The 21750-nt window shown below is 39.8% G+C and overlaps 3 protein-coding genes across 3 annotated transcripts; 1 reads left to right on the top strand and 2 right to left on the bottom strand.

The window, feature by feature from the left end:
- The first annotated feature begins 2472 nt into the window (after nucleotides 1-2472).
- Nucleotides 2473-4593, top strand: LOC115740626 (tetraspanin-2-like). The gene is made up of 2 exons (XM_030674147.2): nucleotides 2473-3049; nucleotides 4068-4593. Exons 1-2 carry the CDS (start codon nucleotides 2552-2554, stop codon nucleotides 4365-4367), a joined length of 798 nt encoding a protein of 265 aa, XP_030530007.1. The 5' UTR covers nucleotides 2473-2551; the 3' UTR covers nucleotides 4368-4593.
- Nucleotides 4594-6498: 1905 nt separating this feature from the next.
- LOC125314853 lies at nucleotides 6499-9295 on the bottom strand. The gene is made up of 7 exons (XM_048278088.1): nucleotides 9185-9295; nucleotides 8588-8655; nucleotides 7937-8084; nucleotides 7774-7854; nucleotides 7561-7647; nucleotides 7087-7172; nucleotides 6499-6742 (listed from the first exon to the last, which is right to left on the bottom strand). The coding sequence occupies exons 1-7, from the start codon at nucleotides 9293-9295 to the stop codon at nucleotides 6586-6588; spliced, it is 738 nt and encodes a 245-aa protein (XP_048134045.1). The 3' UTR covers nucleotides 6499-6585.
- A 1232-nt stretch (nucleotides 9296-10527) lies between these two features.
- LOC115740573 lies at nucleotides 10528-14759 on the bottom strand. Its single transcript, XM_048278216.1, has 8 exons — nucleotides 14408-14759; nucleotides 13642-13709; nucleotides 12901-13048; nucleotides 12739-12819; nucleotides 12530-12616; nucleotides 12041-12126; nucleotides 11511-11631; nucleotides 10528-10731 (listed from the first exon to the last, which is right to left on the bottom strand). The coding sequence occupies exons 1-8, from the start codon at nucleotides 14726-14728 to the stop codon at nucleotides 10654-10656; spliced, it is 990 nt and encodes a 329-aa protein (XP_048134173.1). The 5' UTR covers nucleotides 14729-14759; the 3' UTR covers nucleotides 10528-10653.
- Nucleotides 14760-21750: the final 6991 nt, after the last annotated feature.

Genomic DNA, 21750 nt, shown 5'->3' with positions numbered 1-21750 from the left:
AATACAACTATGACAAATTTAGCCCAAATTAATTTTTTGACTACCAAATATTCCAAACTAGTATATTTATAACAAATTTACCTATGTTAATTTTCGTTAAATTTTATTATAAAATTACCGAGTTATATAGCACATGGCGGTTGACAGGGAAAAATTTGTCACAAAAAATCTTAAACCTATTATATTTTTTCCAATTCGATCATAAACCTTTTAATTTTGCCAATTCAATCATAAACATTTTGCATTTGTATCAATTCAATCATAAACCTTTTGCATTTATACCAATGTAGTCAATCCCATCAACTTTGGTCGGCCGGCGCTGACGTGGATCCGATCGGTGCTGATGGGGCAAATTTTAATAATAAATTAATATTTTTTATTTTTGTATTATTTCTTTTTCTTATGTACTGTTCTTCTTCTTTCTTAGGACTCCTCTTCCCGAACTTCCGCCTGCGCATGCATGGATTGCTGCCGACCTCCATCCTTGGCTGTTGTCCGCCATCGCCGATGCCAATAACCGTCACCAATCTCGCCATTGGCGAATTACGACCATCACCGCACTTCCGCTTATGGCCAAATCACTCAACATCGTCAACCAATCTCGCCCCTTGCCATCGCCTAGCCATGGCGCCCAGCAGGGCACGGCGAGGCTCAATTGTCGTCGGGCGACGTTGAGCTCACCCAACAATGGCAACGAGATGCCATGGCTAGGCAAATTAAGGGATAACTTCAAATATGACCTCTTACTCTCAGACCTGAAACAAGAGATAGAAACAAAACGAAATCACCGCACTGCTATAGAATGAAAATCAAGCGGATCTAAACAAAAAAAGGAACACAAGAGAACAATGGCAGCGAGACTGGATTAGATCTAAGGCGTAGATGATGGAAAAACACGAAAACAACAAAGATAGAAGAGACAGATAGGCAGCGGTGACTTCGACTAGCGGCGTAGGAGGCGACCTCGTCTAGCAGGCTAGTGCACGGTGTGGCCTTGGTGGAGGAAGTCTGGAAGAAGATCCCAACGAAGGAAGAAGATGACCAGAAAAAGAAAGGAGAAAAAGGAAAAAATATTATTAACAATTGTCCCGTCAGCACCTCCCGGCATCTATGTCGGTATTGGCCGGTCAAAATTGGCCGGATATACTAAATTGGCACAAAAAAAGATTTAGGACCGAATCGATACAAATGCAAAATGTTTAGAACTGAATTGATAAAAATAAGATGTTTATGACTAAATTGGCAAAAATACAACGGGTTTATGACTTTTCGACAAATTTTCCACCAATTTTGGGTTTGGATTTTTCATGATATCGACCAAATTTAATGAAAATTAAAAGAGAATAAAATTGTCATAAGTGTATTAGTTTAAGGTTTTTTGAGGTCAAAAAATTATTCTGATGTAAATTAGTCACAAGTGTACCAATTTAGAGTTTTTGGTGGTTAGAATAATCGTTTGTGATAAATTTATCATATGTGTACCAGTTTTGGGTTTATTATGGTCAAAAAATAATTTATGGTAAATTTATCACATGCATACTGATTTAAGGTTTTTTGTGATAAAAAAAATAGTTTAGTGTAAATTTATCATATGTGTACTAATTTGAGATTTTTCGTGGTATTAACCTTAGAAAATTATAACAATTGTATTGTCGTTTTGGAGACTTTATGATTTCTCATTAAATAAATTGCGTATTTTATGCAACTAGTATTTTTTAAAATGTATAATTTCTTCTTTTTCTTTTTTTTTTTTCTGAAAAAGTGTCTTTATATTGTTTTCTTTAACTGATATTATATATACAATATCTAACGACAAAATTACGTAGCAAAAAAAAGAAAAATTCCTTCTTTTTCAAAATCAAGTTAAATTACTTCATTAAATTTGCATTATCTTCTTATCACGGAAAAAAGCGACATATCCTCTATATCAAAGTAAATATTGTCCCTCTTAATACACGATGCGTGGTAACAATTAACGAAGCCCGTCCGGCGGTCACGCCGTCATGAAGCAGCGAACCGATCACTTGCTCGGCTAAAGAAATCGGATCATCATCCCTCGAGATACCGATAGAAAAACCACTTTTCAAGCATGATGAGATGATGAGATGCTAAAGTATATGAATTCTTTGATGCATGATTGGGGTCTCCAAAAGCACAAGATGACCCCGAATACAGTAACATACCCACACGCAAAGGGTCTCCCCACATGTGACTTTACCATATCTCCCTCGATTAGCTATTTTCGTATAATCTCGAACTAGGTAAGTTTATTGACATAAGCCGTTGAATTATGTGGATCCCACGTGAATCTTATATAATCCGACGGTTTATAAGATGATAAGTCGGAGTAAATCTCTCTTTTTTTCTTGATTAGAGTAGCTCGAAAGTGCCTAATAATTTTCGTTCCTCCACACTCCCTAAAGATTAAAAATTCCCAAAATTTCCCGCATCTCCGTGTCCATCCGGTCCTCGCAGTTCTCAATCCTCCATCGCCGACCGACCAACCTCCGAAAAACTCTCTCTCTCTCTCTCTCTCTCTCTAGAAGCCGCCATGGGGGTGAGCAACAACATGACATCGGTCCTCAACTTCATAGCCTTCATGTGCTCCATCCCCATCATCGCCGCCGGGATCTGGCTGGCCTCCAAGGCCGACAGCGAGTGCACCCACTACTTCCGGTGGCCGGTCGTCATCCTCGGCACCCTGGTCCTCCTCGTCTCCCTCGCCGGCTTCGTCGGGGCTTACTGGAACAAGCAAGGGCTCTTGGCCTTCTACCTCTTCTGCATGGCCATGCTCATAGGCCTCCTCCTGATCGTCCTCGTGTTCGCGTTCGTGGTCACCAGGGACGACGGGAGTCGCTCCGTGCCCGGGAGGGAGTACCGGGAGTACAGGCTTGATGGGTACAGTTCTTGGTTGAGGGACCACGTGACCGACCCCGAGAACTGGGTCAAGATCAAGGCTTGTCTTGCCGAGTCCGACGTCTGCACCAAGTTGGCCCAGGACTATGTCACTGCCGACCAGTACTTCGCTGCTCACATCTCTCCTCTTCAGGCAACTCTCTCTCTCTCTTTTCCCCTGTTTTGTCCTGTGTTTCTATGTCCAGGAAAAAGACAGTGTTTTGATGTGTGTTTCTTCTGTCTTTATTGACTGCTTTTACTGGAATCGATATCGGTTAAGGTTGAGATACTTCTTTCTTGGCCTTTTGCCTCTGTACAAGCAGAGCACTGAGGAATCCCTGGAAAGTTATGAACTACACTTACAGAGTCCTTCTGTAACAGGAACTGGCTCCTTCTGCTTCGCTAATCTCTTGTGAACTTGAACAGAAAATGCCCATAAAAATGATACCCTTTCCCCTTGAGAATCAACTAACTCCATCAACGGGCAATTAACTAGAAAATTGGGGAATACAAGTTATAATTTTGACGGAGACAGTAGTTTGTCTTTTCCCCTGGGAGCTCCAGAGTTCTGATGGCGATTTGTGTTGTTGGTGAAGCTAAGGTGGTCGCTTGAAGTTACTAGAATTTAGTACAGGTTAGCACTTTTGGTCCTAGTTTAAGTCGAAATCAAGAAGGATCTGCCTTTAATCAGGTTTTGTATATCTATCCTGTATGCGGTGCTATAAAGCATCCCACGTTCATCGGTCCCATTCACTAATCAATCTGGTCCAACCACCTGGACACAGTTTAAGATCTTCCATATCTTGTATCATCGCGAGGAATTTGCTTTTAGAGGACTTAAAGTCAAATCTTGCCTGCCCCCCTCTCCTGTGCTATAACGGGCATATATATCCACCCACCTCAGCTCATCTGATTCACAATCATGAAGTTCAGGATTAAATTATGGTCAGAACGGTAGAAAAACAAAGCTCTATAGTTTGTCTTTTGTCTCTTATGTCTGGGAAAAAGGTTTGAAAGAAAATGTTGTGGTTGCCAGCTCTGGCACACGTACTCGGCATATAATTTCGTGGGGCGTTTGCTGTCGACATTGTTTACATTGGGAAAGAATCCCTATTTTCATTCGCAATTTCACTGCTTTTTTTCTCTGGGTGGGCGCCCATTTGCGATCGCAGTCGGGATGCTGCAAGCCGCCAGCGATCTGCGGGTACAGCTACGCGAACCCGATCCTGTGGCTGAACCCGACAGACCCGACGGCCGACCCGGATTGCTACCTGTGGAGCAACGACCAGACCCAGCTCTGCTACAACTGCAGCTCCTGCAAGGCCGGCCTGCTTGGGAACCTGAGGAGGGAGTGGAGGAAGGCCAACGTGATCCTGATCGTGGCTCTGGTGGTCCTCATCTGGGTCTACCTTATCGCGTGCAGCGCCTTCAGGAACGCTCACACCCAAGAGCTTTTCGGTCGCCACAAGTAGGGATCGATTCTGTAAATGTTTTGCTGGTTAGGAGAAAACTTTTTGCCTTTAGCTTTTCCTTAAAGGTTCCTTTTTTGGTTCTTGTAAGTTTTTTTGTCTTGGTGTGGGGGTGGTTCTTTCGTGCGGTTCTGTCACCTTTGGCGTATGTATTCGTGTCATTTTAGGATCTGTACGATGTGGCTTTCGTAGCTTTAGGAAGGAAGGATGCCTTATCTTTCTCGTTTGACTGTTGACCTCTTTTGCATTTTGAGCGAGAGAGAGCGAGTGTTGAATTCGACCGTTGTGCAACGTCTTATCTTTCAGAGCATGCATTTATTATCACAACCTATCGCCAGCTTGATCGGCGATCCAGTTTAATTAAATCGAAAAAGCTTTTAAAATGTGTAATCAAGTCTTAAAATTTGTTATTAAAGTATAATAGTGCACTAAAATTTTTAAAATTTATAATTAAGTCTTTAAATTTATCACGGAAGTGCAATGTGAGTTAAAATTTTCAAAAAGTGTAATTAATAGAAGAATTTAATTTTATTAATTTGACAAGTTTTAAAATTTAATTGCATGTTCCGGAAGTTTTAGGATTCAACAGTATTTTTTAATAAATTTTAAGATTTAATTTTATATTTTGAAAGTTTTAGGATTTTCATGAGATTTATTTCATTTTATTTAATCTATCTTATATGTATGTACCATATCCATTGTCCGAGGCACCGACCAACCACCGACCGTGCAGAAGAGCGCTTTTTTTTTTGTCTTGGAATTCTCCAATACGACATCTGGGCGTATTACTAAGTTTATGCAAGCTTTTCTCTGCCTTCAGCAGATTGGAACCTAGGATGATCTATGTACTAATGAACCCGGGTTAATTCATCGCCTCGAGTTTATCTAAGGGGGCTTCCTCGTCGTGGAAAAGACGATACCCGAGCTGAGATCGGACAGAGAATGGAGTTCGGCCGACGGAGATTGCTAGGATGCTGAAGGGAACTTATTTCTTTGTAACGTTCAAAGCGCGCGCGCACTCTTTAAGACATGAGTTGCAAACAAACAATGCATGCTTTTATACAAGATTGATGAAGTTTTCAGCCAAATGGCATTAGCTCAAATGCCAGGAGTTCATAATCGCTTATCAAAATGAAAATGCCAAAGAGTTAATTGGCCACGAAAAATGCCTATTTTAGTTGCACCCGCCGCTCCCGAACAGCTATATAGAGTTCTAGAGCACAATGAGCGACTATCTTATAACAGCATACCTCATAGAGGGCAGTGGTAGGGGGCAATTGAGAACGCATTAGTTGAAGACCATCTAACTCCTTTCCCTACTTGGAAAAGGCGATGCTTCCCCGCTCTCATATCTCGGGCTGTCAGGGCCTTTCTCGAGTACACGACGTGCATCGGATCCGATCGCCCAGGGTTTGGAGAAATATCCACAGCCTGTAGATGGAAATGTTGCATGAATTCGACTCATCAAATCCCCGCAGACCGACAATCGTGAATATAGAACATAAATAGAAATCAGGACCCAATGATTTAGGAACAGTTTTCACATTTCCAAATCACAAACTCTTCCCTTCCTTTATTATTTCTGGGTGATATTCAAAACACAAGAATCGAAATACTCGGTCCTATCTTTCCCTCGCTCCATTCTGTCTCACCAGATGTAATATTGGCGTTTCAATATTTTGTTCTACGCAACAAGGAAAAGTAACCGCTCCCTAAAGAAGCGAAAGGCGTTTTGGCAACTGCAGTAGAAAGGAGGAGACTACCAACGTGTATTTTGCATCAAAAGTTAGCTAGCCGCGGAACCATGGTTCCCAAGCATCATATGGTGCAGCTTATAAATTCAATCTCCATTTCTACTGACATTTTTGCTACTACCGATATTCTTACTAAAAGAGGTGCTGGTGGAAACTGGCCGACATAGTAGCTTTTGCAGTTCCCTGTGTGATGCCGCCATCCACATGATTCAAGTGCATTGAAGCCAGGTTCTCAAATAAGCAGTTGCTCTTTAAAGCTCAAACGCAAACATATGTGATTAAATTGACACCGTCTCTGAAATTCATCTTCCATCCGCAGTGTATGGTAAATGAGGACACGGATAGTTACCCAAGACCCACATTACTAGCGGACAGAGCCATCAGAAGCTGGTTTTGCTTATGACATACTCTCTTCATATTAAAGCGATAAGTATCTTTGCTTTTCAAGAGATTAGCATCGCTACATGTTAGCAAGTGAAACTAATAGGTAATATCTCTATTACCTGAGGAAGCTCGAATCCTCCTGCATACTGAAAGTACGACCCAACAATCAAAACATGATCTGTATCACCTGTCGATGTCCATATCGAGATCGCTTTGGTCCAAAAGCAACGGTCGGAGAAACTCTTTCACCAAGAAAGATATCAGAAGTGCTTTATCACAGGCAGGGCACAAGAATTTGGGAACTAACAAAAACAGTTAGAATATCTTCATAGAACAACGCGGGTTAACAAGGCCTTCAAGTTTAGGTTAAAAGACAAATATATTGGTGCTGGCACACTCTACAACCACTACATGAAGACTATACTGATTTTTAACACCATGGAATTATGTAGTCATGGCGCTTATTGCAATGAACATGGAAAGAAAAATCTGCAGATGCTGGAGTATAATAGAGTTTTCTTGGAAGTGGAACTTGAAACATTAAAAGAAGATTCTGCATAATTCTTTGTCAACATGTTCATCACCTCATTATTGCCTGACCTCCTGGCTTAAGAATCCGAGACATCTCCTTGAAAAGATCAAGAGGCCTAGTCAGATAGTCAACACTGACCTGTGAAATGACCAAGTTAGGCTAGATTATTAACAGGGTAAGGTACAGGTATGCAGATTTCGCATAGATGCTTCTCCATTCCAAATCCATCATCTTAATGCAACTTATACGTGGACACCCTGACAGAGGAGCAAATCCAAAGTAGGTAACTTCTCATTCTGAACTGGAAGAGGTAAATAATTATTTAAGTTCAGTCCAATAATTGGGCAGAGTCCATTTACTCCACTTAGACTGAAGATCGCAAAGGAAGGAACAGACCCAAATACCATGCTGCAGAAAGTCAACAAAAGCTCGTCCAAATATTTTCTTAGGTCATAGTAGAATTCTAAAGACATTAAAAAGCAATCTCTACCTCTGTGAATTATGCTCGAAGAGAAACTTTTCTTACCACATTGGTGATAACATCAAAGGAATCATCTTCAAATGAAAGTTTAGGATTCACATTCAAGTCTTGGATAATGTACTCAGTCAGGACCTACAGAACCAGTCACAGGAATTACTAGGAGTTTCCTTATATACAATTAGAACATGGTATCTAAAATATAAGACGAGTCCTCTTTTTATCCAGGGAAAATAACTCGACTGGACATTAATGCCTCACCGAATTGCGCTTGAGCTCTTCCTCGTTCATTCCCATTCCTACTATCCTCTCTTGCTTATATCCTTCTGGATAATGGCTTATCTAGACGTTTAGAAAAAAAAGGATTTGTCATTTTAGAAATAAGAATGTATTAAGAGGCTGATTTCGAGATAGAATGTCTTACCCAACTGCTACAAATATTGAGGATGCTGACTCCTGGACTGTTGCTTGGAGGTAAGACCTTTGAGTAAAACATAGTAAGTGCAGCAATGGCTGGATCATCTATATGTGTAACGAAACGAGGAGCCTTGTAGAACAAAGAATCTGGAGATCTGACCCCCAAAGAGATACAAATTTCTTAGTATAAAAAATGCTACGAAAACCAGATACTTAGCTCCACATGTAGGATATTGATAAAAAAATTCTTGCATTTTCACGTATTGCAAATGCAACTATGACCTAGTAGGTGCTGATCTAATAAGATTGAAGACCCGGCAGGAAAACATCACAAGTCAGCAATAACTCCATGTTATAACCATAACATTGTGATTATTATTGCTCTTATATGATGTGGCGGCAAGACAGTAGCTTTGAACCTTGTCTTATCATTCAAAACTGACATCATTGTGTGGGGATATTTTTTCTGTTCAAAAACAAAAGAATCTCCATCACGAAATTGAAATTATTGCCCACACTCAGAGAGCATGAAAAAAGTAGCTTCAGAACATCATGAATCCCGCAAAGTTGAAGTGTGAAATGAATGCAAATCAATAAGCGCATTGTCTCGCTGAAAACAGAGTTCACTTCCAATGGAAGTTCAAGTTAAAGAAGTTACACATCATCCCGCTGAAAATCCTCATCTTCGAACGGAAATTGTTCTGGCCATTCCACGTTCTTAAATACCTATAGGATCCTCGTTTCAATCAAGATAAAACCATAATCAGAGAAAGGATATAAAAGAAGCCAGCCTAGTTTTATTTTTTTTTTTGGGTCGAAAAAAGCCAGCCTAGTTTAAGAAAGGGTTTTAATGGTATTCTGTAGATTACCAACTTTATTGTGTATATAATTTGTGTCGTAAGAAAAATTCAGACACCGGACGGTCACAATCACGAATAGCAAGTTAAGCCGAAGCAAGATCATTCCCCCCCCCTCAACAACATGGACCACAAATTACTTACAGCTCCATGAGCAGAAGGCTGGTTGTCGAAACAAGCTTCATGAAAACCACCAAAATGAACTATTCAATGGACTACGACAACGCAATCTCTTCATTCACCAGGAAACCACCAAAACCAAAAGTTCTAAAGAAACCCAGAATCTCAAACGTACGTACCCCAATCAAGAAACGAAAGAACGGAACTCCAAAATCCACAACAACTATGATCAAAATCCAAGAAACAGAACGCCCAACATAGAAAAATCAAGAAATAACCCCGGTGATGCCCGGGTGCAAGAAAAGGGCCGTCACCCGGTCGACGTTCGAAGAAGGCCTGGCCGCGGCGGCAAGGAAGGATTTCCCGCCAAATGCACCGGACGTGGCCATGGACGGAGCCCAGAACGAAGCTCCGAGGCTTAAAAACCGAGCGCCGAGCTGGTCTGGAGGTGGCCTTGCGTTCAGCGAATGCGTCACGAGTCGAATTCAGAGCACAGGTCGTGAGGAGGGGAGCTGAAGAAGGAGGGAGCGAACGAGCACCCGCCAAGATGCGAGCACTTTTGAGTGTAGTCCAAAGCTGGAGGTACTCCTTTTTGTTCGGGAGCGGTAGAAGTTGCCCATTCGTCAGAACATCGAAATTCAAACACTGTTTAGAGATTTGATGGCAAAAACAAATGGAATATAAAAAAAAAAAATCCTAAATCTATTCCATGCTATATCAATTTCAGTCCTAAATATTTTTTCTTTTTACCCAGTCAATCCTAAATCTTTTATAATTATGCTAATTCAGTTCATTTGGCCGCGCGGTGCTAACATGAAATTTTTTAATGATATTTTAATATGTTATAATTTTTTTACAATTTTTTCTTTAATGTATTTTTTCCCCAACTCTTATGGCTGGCAAGGGGCGTCGCGGGTGAGGGTCGACCGGAGACCCTCGCCGGCCCTAAGTGTTTAGGAAAAAAAAACTAAAGAAAAAAGCAAAAAATTAAAAATTCATGTCAGTGCCGAGTGGCCAAAATAGAATGAATTAACATAATTACAAAAAGCTTAGAATTGAATTGGTAAAAAAAAGGTTTAAAATTGAATTGACATAATTGCAATAAGATTAAAACTTTGATGATGATTCTTCCGAAAACACAAAAAAAACATCTTTCGCTTTTAGTTAAGTCCTTGATGTTCCTTCAAACAAATTTAGTTAGAGCTGAGTTGGTTGTTAGGTAAATGCTAGAGCCGATCATCGACATTCACATGTCATGGTCGGGTTCTCCAACCATGGTAAGGAGCATCATTAGAAATCGCTTTATTTCTCTGTCCATCGTGCTATAGAATCAATGCATGTTAAATTCACGTCGCCTTCGGGTTCGCCATGTGATCGTGTCGGTCCGTGTCATAAAATTGCCGGCCCTCATTAGCGCATCGCCGAGACGTTCAATAAGATTCCACTCGAAGTGCGTCGGTTGGAAAGAAATTCAATTTTAGTGTATTAGATCGCGGAAATTGTTTCAATGAGCTAGAAGAGAAGATAGGGTGCATTCGATAACTCGTTAGACGCCGGAAAGTCTAGTTTTCAACACTTAAATGTTATATCAAGTGCGTTCCACAACTTGTACATACATACAACTTAATTTTTGAAGTACAAGGAGCGGCTACTTATCATAGCATACCTCAACAGAATGGGGAGCATGTGAAGATGCATTCCATCTAACTTCATTCCCTACTTGGAAAGGGAAGCACCACGATCAAACTCAAGCGGTCAAGGCCTTTCTCGAGTACACGACGTACATCGGGTCCGATCGCCCAGGGTTTGGAGAAATATCCACAGCCTGTAGATGGAAATGTCGCATGAATTTGACTCGTCAAAACCCACCCACAGACAGATAATCGAGAATACAGCACATATATAGAAATAAGAACCCAGTGATTTAAGAACAGTTTCGACATTTTCGAATCACAGACTCAACATTCCTTTATTATTTCTGAGTGGTATCTGAACACAAGAATCGATATACTCGGTACATTCTGTCCCTCGCTTCATTCTCTCTCGAGAGTGAGACCTATGCAACAAGTACACAAAAGAAAATGCCCCACGAAGAAGCAAGAGAACGTTTTGGGAACTGCAGCAGAATGAAGGAGACCGCCTACGTGGATTTTGCATCAGAATACAGCTAGCGACAGAACCACAGTTAACAAGCATCAAATGGTGCAGCTTAAAAAAATCATTCTGTGTTTCTACGGATATTTTCACTAGAAGTGCAGGTGGAAAGTGGCAGAATTGGTAGTTTCCATGTGTCATGCCATCTACGCGATTCAAGCATTGAAGCCAGTTTCTAAGCAGTTGCTCTTTAAAGCTCAAACGTATACATATGTGACGGCATTGACACAATGACACCGCCCGTCAAAATTTATCTTCCATCTGCAGTGTACGCTATATGAGGACAAGGATAGTCACCAAGAACCGCATTGCTAGTTGGCAGAGCCATCAGAAGCTAGTTTTGCTTATCACATACTCTCTTTATATTTATGCGACAGGCATTTAGCGTTTCAAGAGAAAAAGTATCGCTACATAATAGCAAGTGAAACTAATAAGTTATATAACTATTACCTGAGGAGGCTCGAATCCTCCTGCATAATGGAAGTACGACCCAACAATCAAAACATGATCTGTATCACCTGTCGATGTCCATATTGAGATTGCTTTGGTCCAAAAGCAACGGTTGGAGAAACTGTTTCACCGAGAAAGACGTCAGAAGTGCTTCATCAAAGGCAACGAGGAACTAACAAATACGGCTAGAATATCTTTATAGAACAATGACGTTAACAAGGCCTTTGAGTTCAGTTTAAAAGAAGAATTTATTGGTGCTGGCTCATTCTGAAACCACAAAGTTATCGAGGCCTTTTTCCATGTTTTGGTTAAAGGAGGAAAACATTGGTGCTGGCAAAATTCTATAATGACTACAATAGATTAGTGTGCTGATTTCTAGCATCATGGAATGGTGTAGTCGTGGAACTTATAGTGATCAACATGGAAAACAAATCCTGCAAATGCTGGAGTATGATAAAGTGTCCTTGGAAGTTGGAAAAACATTAGAACAAGCTCCTGAATAACTAACTTTTTGTGAACATATACATCACCTCATTATCGCCTGGCCTCCTGGCTTAAGAATCCGAGACATCTCCTTGAAAACATCGAGAGGCTTACTCAGATAGTCAACACTGACCTGTGCAATGACCAAGATAGGTTAGGTTAACAACACGGTAAAGGTTATTGGGATGCAGGTTTCTCATAGATGATTCTCCATTCCAAATCCACCATCTTAATGCAACTTATGATTGAATACCATGACAGAGGAGCACATCCCAGAGTAGGTAACTTGTCATTCTGAACTGGAAAGAGGTAATTTGTTATTTAAGTCCATTATCAAGAAAAGTCGACTAATAAAGGAAGGAATAAACCCAAATATAGTGCCGAAGTTGGATAACTAACAAATGGTGGGTCAATGCTACAGAAAATTAACAAAAGCTGGTCCACATATTTACTTAGGTCACAGTAGAATTCTATAGACATTAAATAGCAATCTCTGGCTCTCTGAACTATCTTTGAGAAGGAGAACCTTTTCTTACCACATTGGTGATGACATCGAAGGAATTATCTCCAAATGGAAGTTTAGGATTCACATTCAAGTCTTGGACAATGTACTCAGTCAGGACCTGCAGATCCAGTAGCTGGATTTAAGATGATCTCCTTATTTACAATTAGAACATAGTATCCAAAACATAAAACAACCCCTCTTATCCAGGGAAAACAATTCGCCTGAACAATAAAGCCTCACCAAATTCCGCTTGAGTTCTTCCTCATTCATTCCCATTCCTACTATCCTCTCTTGCTTGTATCCTGCTGGGTAATGGCTTATCTAGATGTTTAGCAGATAAAGGATTGTCAGGTTACAAAAAAGAATGCATTAAGAGGCTGATTTTGAAATAGAATGTCTTACCCAACTGCTACACATATCGAGGATGCTAACTCCAGGACTGTTGCTAGGAGGTAAGACCCTTGAGTAAAACTTAGTAAGTGCAGCAATGGCTGGATCGTCTATATGTGTCACAAAGCGAGGCGACTCATAGAACAAAGAATCTGAAGATCTGCCCTAAAGAAACGCAACTTTCTTAGCATAAAAAGCTATAAAGGTCAGTACCATAGTTACACAAGTAGGATATTTGATAAAAAAAATTATGCATGTTCACATATTGCACATGCAACTATGACCTACTAGTGTGGCAACCTAATAGGCTAGAAGACCCGGCAGGAATCATCTTAAGTCAATCGCTTGTGATAGAAAAGCTTCACATGAATGGTAGTAGGGAGCAGGCGAAGTCTGATTTAGAAAGCTTCCAATAGCTCCACGGTATAATCATAATATTGTCATTATTGTGTCTCTTAGCTGATGTGGCTGCATGACGGTCACTTTGAATACTTTGAACCTTCTCTCATCATTCAAAGTGAAATCATTGTGTGGGGACATTTTTGTGCTCAAACTACAAAAGAATCTCCATCGCGCCTAGTGAGAATTCTTGCTCACACTCAGAAAGCACAAAAAAGCAGCTTCAGAACACGACGAATCTGGTGAAACTGAAATATGAAATGAATGCAAATAAATAAGCACATTAAGGAAAAAAATGTCTGCTAATTTAGAACAGAATCCACTTCCAACAGAAGTTCAAGTTAAAGAAGTTACTCATCAAAGCGCTGAAAATCCTCCTCTTTGAACGGAAATTGTTCTGGCCATTCCACATTCTTCAATACCTATAGGATCACCGTTTAAATCAAGACTGTGAGATTTTGTGGGACCGCTACCAACTGTTCTAAAAGCTTAAGCTGTTTGATGAAGGCGTGGTTTAATATTAATTACTCTTACAAATGCTAAATCTTGATCAGAGAAAGGAGATAAAAGATGCAAAAAGACAGTGAATCATTGACAAGTAGCCTAATTTAAGAAAAGGTTTTACTGGATGTTGTGGATTACCAAGGTTATGGAGTGTATTCATTTGTGCGGTAAGAAAAATGCAGACACAAGGCAGTCACCATCTCGAATAGCAAGTTAAGCAGAAGCAAGATAATTCCCCCTCCCCCTCAACAACATGACCACAGTTCACTTACAGCCTCATCCTCCAAAAAATCTGTAGAAATTTCTGCAACTTCAAATGCAGAAAGCTGGTTCCCCAAACAAGCTTCATGAGCAGTTGAGCACCACCGAATTGAACTACTCAATAGACTCTCCCACAACAACGCAATCTCTTTATTCACAAGGTACCCACCAAAACCACAGATTCTAAAGAAACCCAGAAAGTCAAAACGTACCCCAATCAAGAAATGAAAGACACGAACTCCAAAATTCGCAACAGTCATAATCAAAATCCAAGAAACAGAATACCCAACAGAGAAAAATCAAGAAATAACCCGGACGATGCCCAGAAGCCCCGGTGCAAGAACAGGGCCGTCACCTGTTCGACGTTCGAAGAAGGCCTGGCGGAGGCAAGGAAGGACTTCCCGCCAAATGCACCGGACGTGGTCATGGACTGAGCCCAGAACGAAGCTCCGAGGCCTAAAACCAAGCGCCGAGCTGGTCTGAAGGTGGTCTTGCGTCCGGCGAATGCGTTACTCGTGGAATTAAGAGCACAGGTCGGAAGAAGTGGGGGTGAAGGAGGAGGAAGCGAACGAACACCCGCCAAAATGCTAGCACTTGGGTGGGGTCTAAGCTGGAGATAATTGGCCATCCCTTCCCCGTTTAGTCGTTTGTGATGATGGATAGAGTGTGCGCACATTCGCGGCCTTACAGAACGTTGAAGAAGGCCATTCGAAGATGGCCCGTTAATGTGTCCACGATTTTTTTGCATTGCTTATAAAAATAAATTAATAAAAAAATATTTTGATATTTTCTTGCCGGTAATGGTAACATTTCATGTTGACCAATTATCATTTTCAGGAGAATGCTTTTTCAATCATTCATTTTTTCGCAAAACAAACGAGTCATGGACTCTGATCGAGTTCAATTCAATTTTCTACTACAATTTGCCTTAATACGACAAGTAGAGTGGCGCTAAGTTAGCTTATCTTACCAAAGACTCGGTTGAGTCGTGTCAGAAATTGCCGGCCCTAGTAAATGCCATGTGGCTGCCCCGTTAGCATGTCATTGGGAAATTTGATTGGATTTTAAGCGAAGTCGGTCGCAAAGATTTAATTTCGACGCATTAAACCGCTGAAATTATTTCAATGAGCTACTTACAGATTATACCAAAGTTAGGGTGTGTTCAGTTAAATTTTTGAGAGTTTAAATTTATCACTGAATGGTATTAAGTGCATCTAATAACTTCTAAATACATATGGTTTTATTTATTATTTTAAGTCGAAAATCACTGAATGTGGTAACTAAAGAAAAATTTCAATTAGGGGCTCAAAATGTCTTTATTTTCTTAAATAAGGGTATTAAGTTGATATTATTTCAAATAAATACTTGAAATGGCCACATCAATCTCAAAAAAGGGCTTGACTCACCGATTGTTAGGGGCATTTTCTTCATATACATTTTTATTTTATTTTTTCCTTTTTCCTTTTTTGAAAAATAATAATAATTTTATCATTTGACGAAAATACCTTTGACCGGCTGGCAATGTCACGCCCTTATTTGAGACATTCATGGCTACTTCAAGCCCTATTATGAGATAATGAAGGTATTTTAGGTCCTTATTTGAAATAAGATAAGGGTGTGTAACTAGATCGGATTGCCTAGAAAACCGGTCCGCTTCTCAATTCCAATGTCAAAAGGTCTCGGTTCCCCATTTCAAATTTTTGAAATCGGTTTGTATAGGTCTGATTTTTTGTTTCAAGTGAAAACCCATCCAGGGACCGAATCAATTTTGGAACTGGTTTTTAGCTACAAAAAAAATAACATAATTTCTCTAAGTTGAGTCTCACTTTGCCTCGCCTCATTTGTTCCTTCCCCATTCTTTGTCGCCTCTCTCTATTCTTTGGAGCAATATTTTTTATGGACGAATGGAGAATGAAGTTTAAAAATTTATTTTGTTGAATGGGGATCGGAGTTATGAAATTTATGTTTTATGTTACGTGTTTGAACTTTTTATTGTTTATAATTGTACATGGCTATATGTTCAAATATTTTCTCATTTATTGTTGTACGTGACCACATGTTTGGCAGATAGGGGTTTATGTTGATCATCTTTTGGCCTAATACCCAAAAAAATTCTCAACTTCAGCCTTTGTCTCAATTATATAAAAAATATTGTCTCATAAAATGCCATCAATTTTAGCCTCTGTCCCAATTGTATATATAAAAAAAAATATCTTGTATAAAACCCCAACTTTTATTTTTGTCCTAATTCTATCGGCCTAATATCCAAAAAAATCTCCAAGTTTAGCATTTGTCCCAATTATATCCAAAAAAATTATCTCATATAGAACTCCGAACCTTTACCTTTATTCCAATTCTACTATCATCAGTTTTTCATCCATAATCACGGTTAATTAATCCTACGTGGCTAAAATTTTCTCACCGAACTTACCAATGAATCTTCAAAATTCAAAAACAACATGTTTCAATGACATTGAAGTCAGTAAGTCCTACATTATTTACCAAAAAATTTTCAAATAAAGGCCCGAAACGCCTTTATTTTTTCAACTAAAAACATGAAGTGGTCCTTATTTTAGGGGTGATCGGTTCCAAACCTAGAACCTAGAACCTGTCATGTCATGACCGATTCTCAATTTTTAGAACCTGGAACCTATAGGAATCGATTCTAGAACCCACCCTGTTTTTTTGGTCCTATTGCAGGATCTATCCGAAAACCTCTCTCTTTTTTTTTTTTTTCCTTTTTTGATTTTAATTTTTACGGGAAAATGCTATGAGCAACACAACAGCTCAAAGTAAAAGATGATGGATCGATACTCAACAAAACCCTCATTTTTAGCATATGTCCCAACCATATACAAAAATTTTTCGAATTGAGTGATAATATAGTTATTGGCAATTAAAATGCTGTCAACTATACTGTCGAAGCCTTCCAATAGCGCTCACTGTTTCAATGTTCATTAAGACACTATAAAGAGTCATTATTTAGTTTCTATAAATAGTCAGACCACCTTTTTTTATTTGCATTATTAGCATTTAAACGCATCATCAAACGAGATCCCTCGAAAATCTGGCACTTGATAAGACACGATCAATAAATAGACCCCCCGATAGCCAGACAGACAGATGGATTCGCACATTCTCATATTTTTGCTAACGAAGGGAGTAGATCCATTATTGGTTGGGCCACAAAGTACAGTAAGTGGGATTAAGCTTAATGGGTCGGGTCGGGTCGGGTCGGGTTCCTATGATATCCGGTCCGAAACGATAAAGGGATGTGCTTGACCCAACCCGATGCAATAATGACATAATCCAAAATGGTCAGGCCGGGTCACGTTCCACGTGCTATGAGGCTCTGTTTGTTCTACGATTATTATTATTTTTAAAATGATCGCCCATACCGCTTAAGAAAAAAATAAGTGAATGTAACTTTTTTTCATCGTCTACGAAAATATTAAGATATACATTGTTGTGGATACCGAAAGCATTTTCAATTAGCTAATTATTTTATGCGACACAAACAATCGTTTTCGAGAAATCATTTTTCAAATCATTTATTGGTTTTTTTAGAAACAAATAAAGTCTAAATAAAAGAAAGATGGGCCGTGAAACTTTGACAAGGAAGTCATATTCAAATAGATTATAATCTGCAAGTTTAATTCGAATATAGCTGCCAGGTTCGCCAACTCGAGCACCTAGCTAGTAGCTGCTGTTGTCGGAGGTAAGAAAATTTCTTAGATTTTTTTTTTTACTTTGAACGTAGACCTCGATAATCGACATCATCATATAAATTTATCTGATTTAGAGCATGTCAACCCCAAACGTTAACCTCGGACCTTCGGTAGCTGCTTCGTGGAAATTTATGTGAAGCATGTCCATGGAAACAAATGAACTTTTTGCATCCAGATGAGGAAGAAAAAAATTGAAGTCCTGATCATTACTTGACAAGCCTAGAGATATCAAAATCAGTGAAGGAAATTAATATAAGATGCGATTAATTGCTAGCGAAAAATCAAATTTAGATAAGCGAGCAACATTCACACGTGACAAATTTGAACCGAAACACTGCCCGAAATCTTCGTAATACCCAGAAGTTAAGCCATTACCCAACCCGAACAAGATCCGAACAGCCAATACTTGAAAATTCCGGTTGATTCCCATTTCGGTTCGGGTATAAGATTTGGTTTTGACACCCTAGGCTTAAGTGCTTTTGGTTTGGGTAACAATTTTCTTGTCGTCTATTAGACCATCTCTTTGAAATAATTGGGTGTGCCCGGTGATCGTACTGCATTCGCAACCCGGACAAAAAGCTGGATGGGATATTGTTAAACGTGTTTAGCGTTTGGAAATACACTTGGATTGAAATAACTCGTAAGGTCTGGACAAAGAGCTGGATAATCTATGTTGGCCCTAGGGATGGGATAGTTTTATTCCAACCCGGATGAATTTTATAAATAAATAAAAAGCAAAAAGTGAACAACAGTGATAGTCCACCACTCGGCGTCGCCGCCTTGGCACCGGTATCGAGTACTGCTCGAAGAATGCAACTCTCCGGCGACCACCGGAAAATAGTTGCCCGAAATTTTTTCCTCTCTCCAATTGCGTGTGGCGATCATATGTGGGTAGATCTGGCCACGTTAGAGTTAGACAAGCCGTCGGGTTCGTTCGCTGCCTTGCTTCGGCAACCACCCAATAATGGCCGCACCGCACCAAATGCGATCGCAATGTCGTGGCCGCGTCATTCGCCCTCACTCATGAGTCGTCTCTCTCTCTCACCATATTTGTTTCCAGTCGTGATGGTTGCCACGGTTAAGCAATCGGTATACATCGTTCGAGATCGACAGCAGATTTAAGTTTGTCTTTTTTTTCTTTTTATAGGGATATGTTCACTAGAAGTGCTAAAACTTGTAACAAAAGTGCAATTGAGTCCTTAAACTTTCGGAAAGTGCAATCGAATCTTAAAACTTGTCAAATTTGTAAAATCGAATCATTTCGTTAATGCTGTTCAATTTATCTAACGAAAAACGTTGATGTGGCTTTTTCTACTATTTTCTCTCTCCTATGTGGTGTTGACGTACCTAAAACAAAAAAAAAATCCAAAACGACATCATTTTTTTTATCCAAATTTGATTTTTAATATAAATATTAATTAAATTAAATTAAATTAAATTAAATTACAAAAAAAAAAGAAGCAAAACTAGCTAGGATGGACAAGGCCCTCATCGCCCTTTGCCTTGCCGCTCCACCATCGTCGGAAGGGCCGACGATGGTGGGATGAGGGTCGACAATGGCTTGCGGGCCCTCACCCAAATCGAGCCGAGGTCCGCCTAGCGGGGTTGCCACCCAAGCCCACCCCGGCCAGCGGTGACCATCGCCCGATTTGGGTGATGGCCGCGATCCTCACTTAGATTTGGGCGAGGGTCGCCGGCCCCTAGTTAGGGCCCAACGAGCCCCGCCTACCATTTCCCTACCATTGTAGGCCTTTCCGGGCAATGGTGGGCCGGCGACGGCGGCAACAAGGGCGGCCGGTTGTGGTTTTTCCTTTTTTTTAGTTTATTTTTAAATTAGTTTAAATAAAAATCATATTTAGATCAAAACGACGTGGTTTTAACCACGTCATCGCCATGTAAGGGAGAAAAGATATTAAAAAAAGCTATATTAGCATTTTTCGTTAGCTAAATTGGATGAAGTTTGATTGCACTAATTTGATAAGTTTTAGAACTTAATTGCGCTTTCTTAATGAGTTTTAGGACTTCTAGTGAACATATCATTTTTCTTTAAATTATTTATTCATTTCTTTGCTACTCTTTGCTTTGCTTCCATAGTTTAAATGTTATGTGGATTTTGAAAGAATTTCAAAAACTATTTGTAATTTACGTGTTGATATCCATACATTCAAAAACTTGATTAAGATTTAAAAAAAAAGCTAAAATGAGTGTACTACCGTGATTTCAAAGAAACAAAAAGGCCTAAACAAAAATGAAGATAGGCCCAAAGTCACCAATACTTTTGAAAGCTGCTAGCCTTACAAGATCGTCAATTATTTCTGACCACACGATCTCTCAAAGAATAACTACCTTATGCAAAATATGCCGTGATTGTGTGTGGATTTACGATTGAAATTGTCTTGTCCGTGACAGATTGTCATGGAATCGTTTTTCTTTTTCAAACATGCAAGCTACTTAACAGTCTACTTATTTGGAGTGATTTTTACTTCCCGCTTTTGATTTTTTTGGGGATTTCACGGTATATGCCTTTTGATTTTACTAATATGAAATGCTCGAGGCAAAAATGAATTCACATATAGCTTCTCATAAATGTTAATTTATAGTTTTCAAAAAGTTTACCTTTTTCCAATAAGTTAATTTCGATAGGGCATTGAATCCCTCCTGATCTTTTTCACTGGACGAAAGAGAACGAGCATGTTTTTTTTTTTTGGTTCCCACAGCAGAAAATAATTCTTTCCCTCAAACCGTTCAATAAAGATTAGGACAAGACAAACAGAAGTGGCTGAACGATGCTCTCCACCACACGTTCCGACACAAAAAAGGCGCATTAAAGCTAAAGTTCAACATCTTCACGAAGCTTCCCCTTTTTATATTTCCTGCTTAACGATTCGATTAATCAAAGCAAGCGGCCAAAATAAACCACAGTTCAATTCTGCGTACTTTGGAGAATCATGCATTGGCATACGTGCATGCAATGTTCCGAGGTCAACGATTGTTAACTTAGGTAGCCTCTCTTATTGAGAGCAATTATAATAATACAATGATTGTCAAAAAAGGGCCGATGCCGGGTACGGCGTCGGTGATTTCAAAACTCAGCACTGGATTTGTACGTAAGTGCATGGACGTACAAAACATGCGAGTACATAGACAGGTGCGAGTACATTATGACGTTGGCCAATGCAAACCCTAATTATAAGAAAGCGAATTAGGTACATGCGGATTCAATGCTTTGTAGTTGGGTATGAAACGTACTGGTTCACGAGATGGACAATTCTTTTGTAAGGCAGGCTAGGTTAGGCGAGGCGAGGCGAGGCGATCCTATCTCGAGCCTTCGATTAGAGTGCTTAATTTTTTAACCAAGCACCCTGGCTTACATTTTAGAGGGACATGCAGATCAAAGCCACATTGGAAAGCGAAATGGAAATCAAAGCTTCTCCTTCACATATAGTTTCTCCATCACCTTCATCTCCCATCACATACAGACAGCTTCTCTGATTTCAACATGAAACGTCCGGACAGAAACTCAAGCAATCATACGTTGTAATCATAGAGAGAGAAAGATGGGTAGGTGAGAGAGTGGGGCCAATTGCAGAGCTCCAGAGAGATGGACCATGGCATGGCAAGTTCTGAACTCTGTCATGGATCAACAGCATCTCTCTCTCTCTCTCTCTCTCTCTCTATGAATAAGATAGCAGATAAAGAAAAGGACCAATAAACAAATGCCTGCAAGCTAGCAGCAACTACCAGTACACATTGTTGTTTTCTTTAATGTGAATCCAATGTCGTCATCAATTGGCTAAAGCACATGTCCCTTATGTCCTTCATTTGGAGAAGTTGATCGAATTGTGACATGGATTCCCCTTTTCTTTTCGACGGGCTAGTGCTCTCCAGAAGACCACGTTTGTTTGGTACTACTGCAATTATTCTGAAACAATCTGAGATTGGGACCGTTTGTTTAAAGGAAAATTATTTT

The sequence above is a fragment of the Rhodamnia argentea genome, chromosome 4 (assembly GCF_020921035.1).
Source record: "Rhodamnia argentea isolate NSW1041297 chromosome 4, ASM2092103v1, whole genome shotgun sequence".
In the NCBI taxonomy this organism is placed as follows: Eukaryota; Viridiplantae; Streptophyta; class Magnoliopsida; order Myrtales; family Myrtaceae; genus Rhodamnia; species Rhodamnia argentea.
This window is presented reverse-complemented; position numbering and strand designations above follow the sequence as displayed.

Coding starts and splice junctions, on each gene's coding strand:
- LOC115740626 (XM_030674147.2), top strand. CDS start 2,552: ATGGGGGTGAGCAACAACATGACATCGGTCCTCAACTTCATAGCCTTC. Junction 3,050..4,067: donor CTCACATCTCTCCTCTTCAG/GCAACTCTCTCT, acceptor TTGCGATCGCAG/TCGGGATGCTGCAAGCCGCC.
- LOC115740573 (XM_048278216.1), bottom strand. CDS start 14,728: ATGTGCGCACACTCTATCCATCATCACAAACGACTAAACGGGGAAGGG. Junction 13,049..13,641: donor GATTTTCAGCGCTTTGATGA/GTAACTTCTTTA, acceptor TCTTTAGGGCAG/ATCTTCAGATTCTTTGTTCT. Junction 12,127..12,529: donor TCGATGTCATCACCAATGTG/GTAAGAAAAGGT, acceptor GTCATTGCACAG/GTCAGTGTTGACTATCTGAG.
- LOC125314853 (XM_048278088.1), bottom strand. CDS start 9,295: ATGGCCACGTCCGGTGCATTTGGCGGGAAATCCTTCCTTGCCGCCGCG. Junction 7,855..7,936: donor TCAATATTTGTAGCAGTTGG/GTAAGACATTCT, acceptor CTAAACGTCTAG/ATAAGCCATTATCCAGAAGG. Junction 7,648..7,773: donor AAGAGCTCAAGCGCAATTCG/GTGAGGCATTAA, acceptor CTGGTTCTGTAG/GTCCTGACTGAGTACATTAT.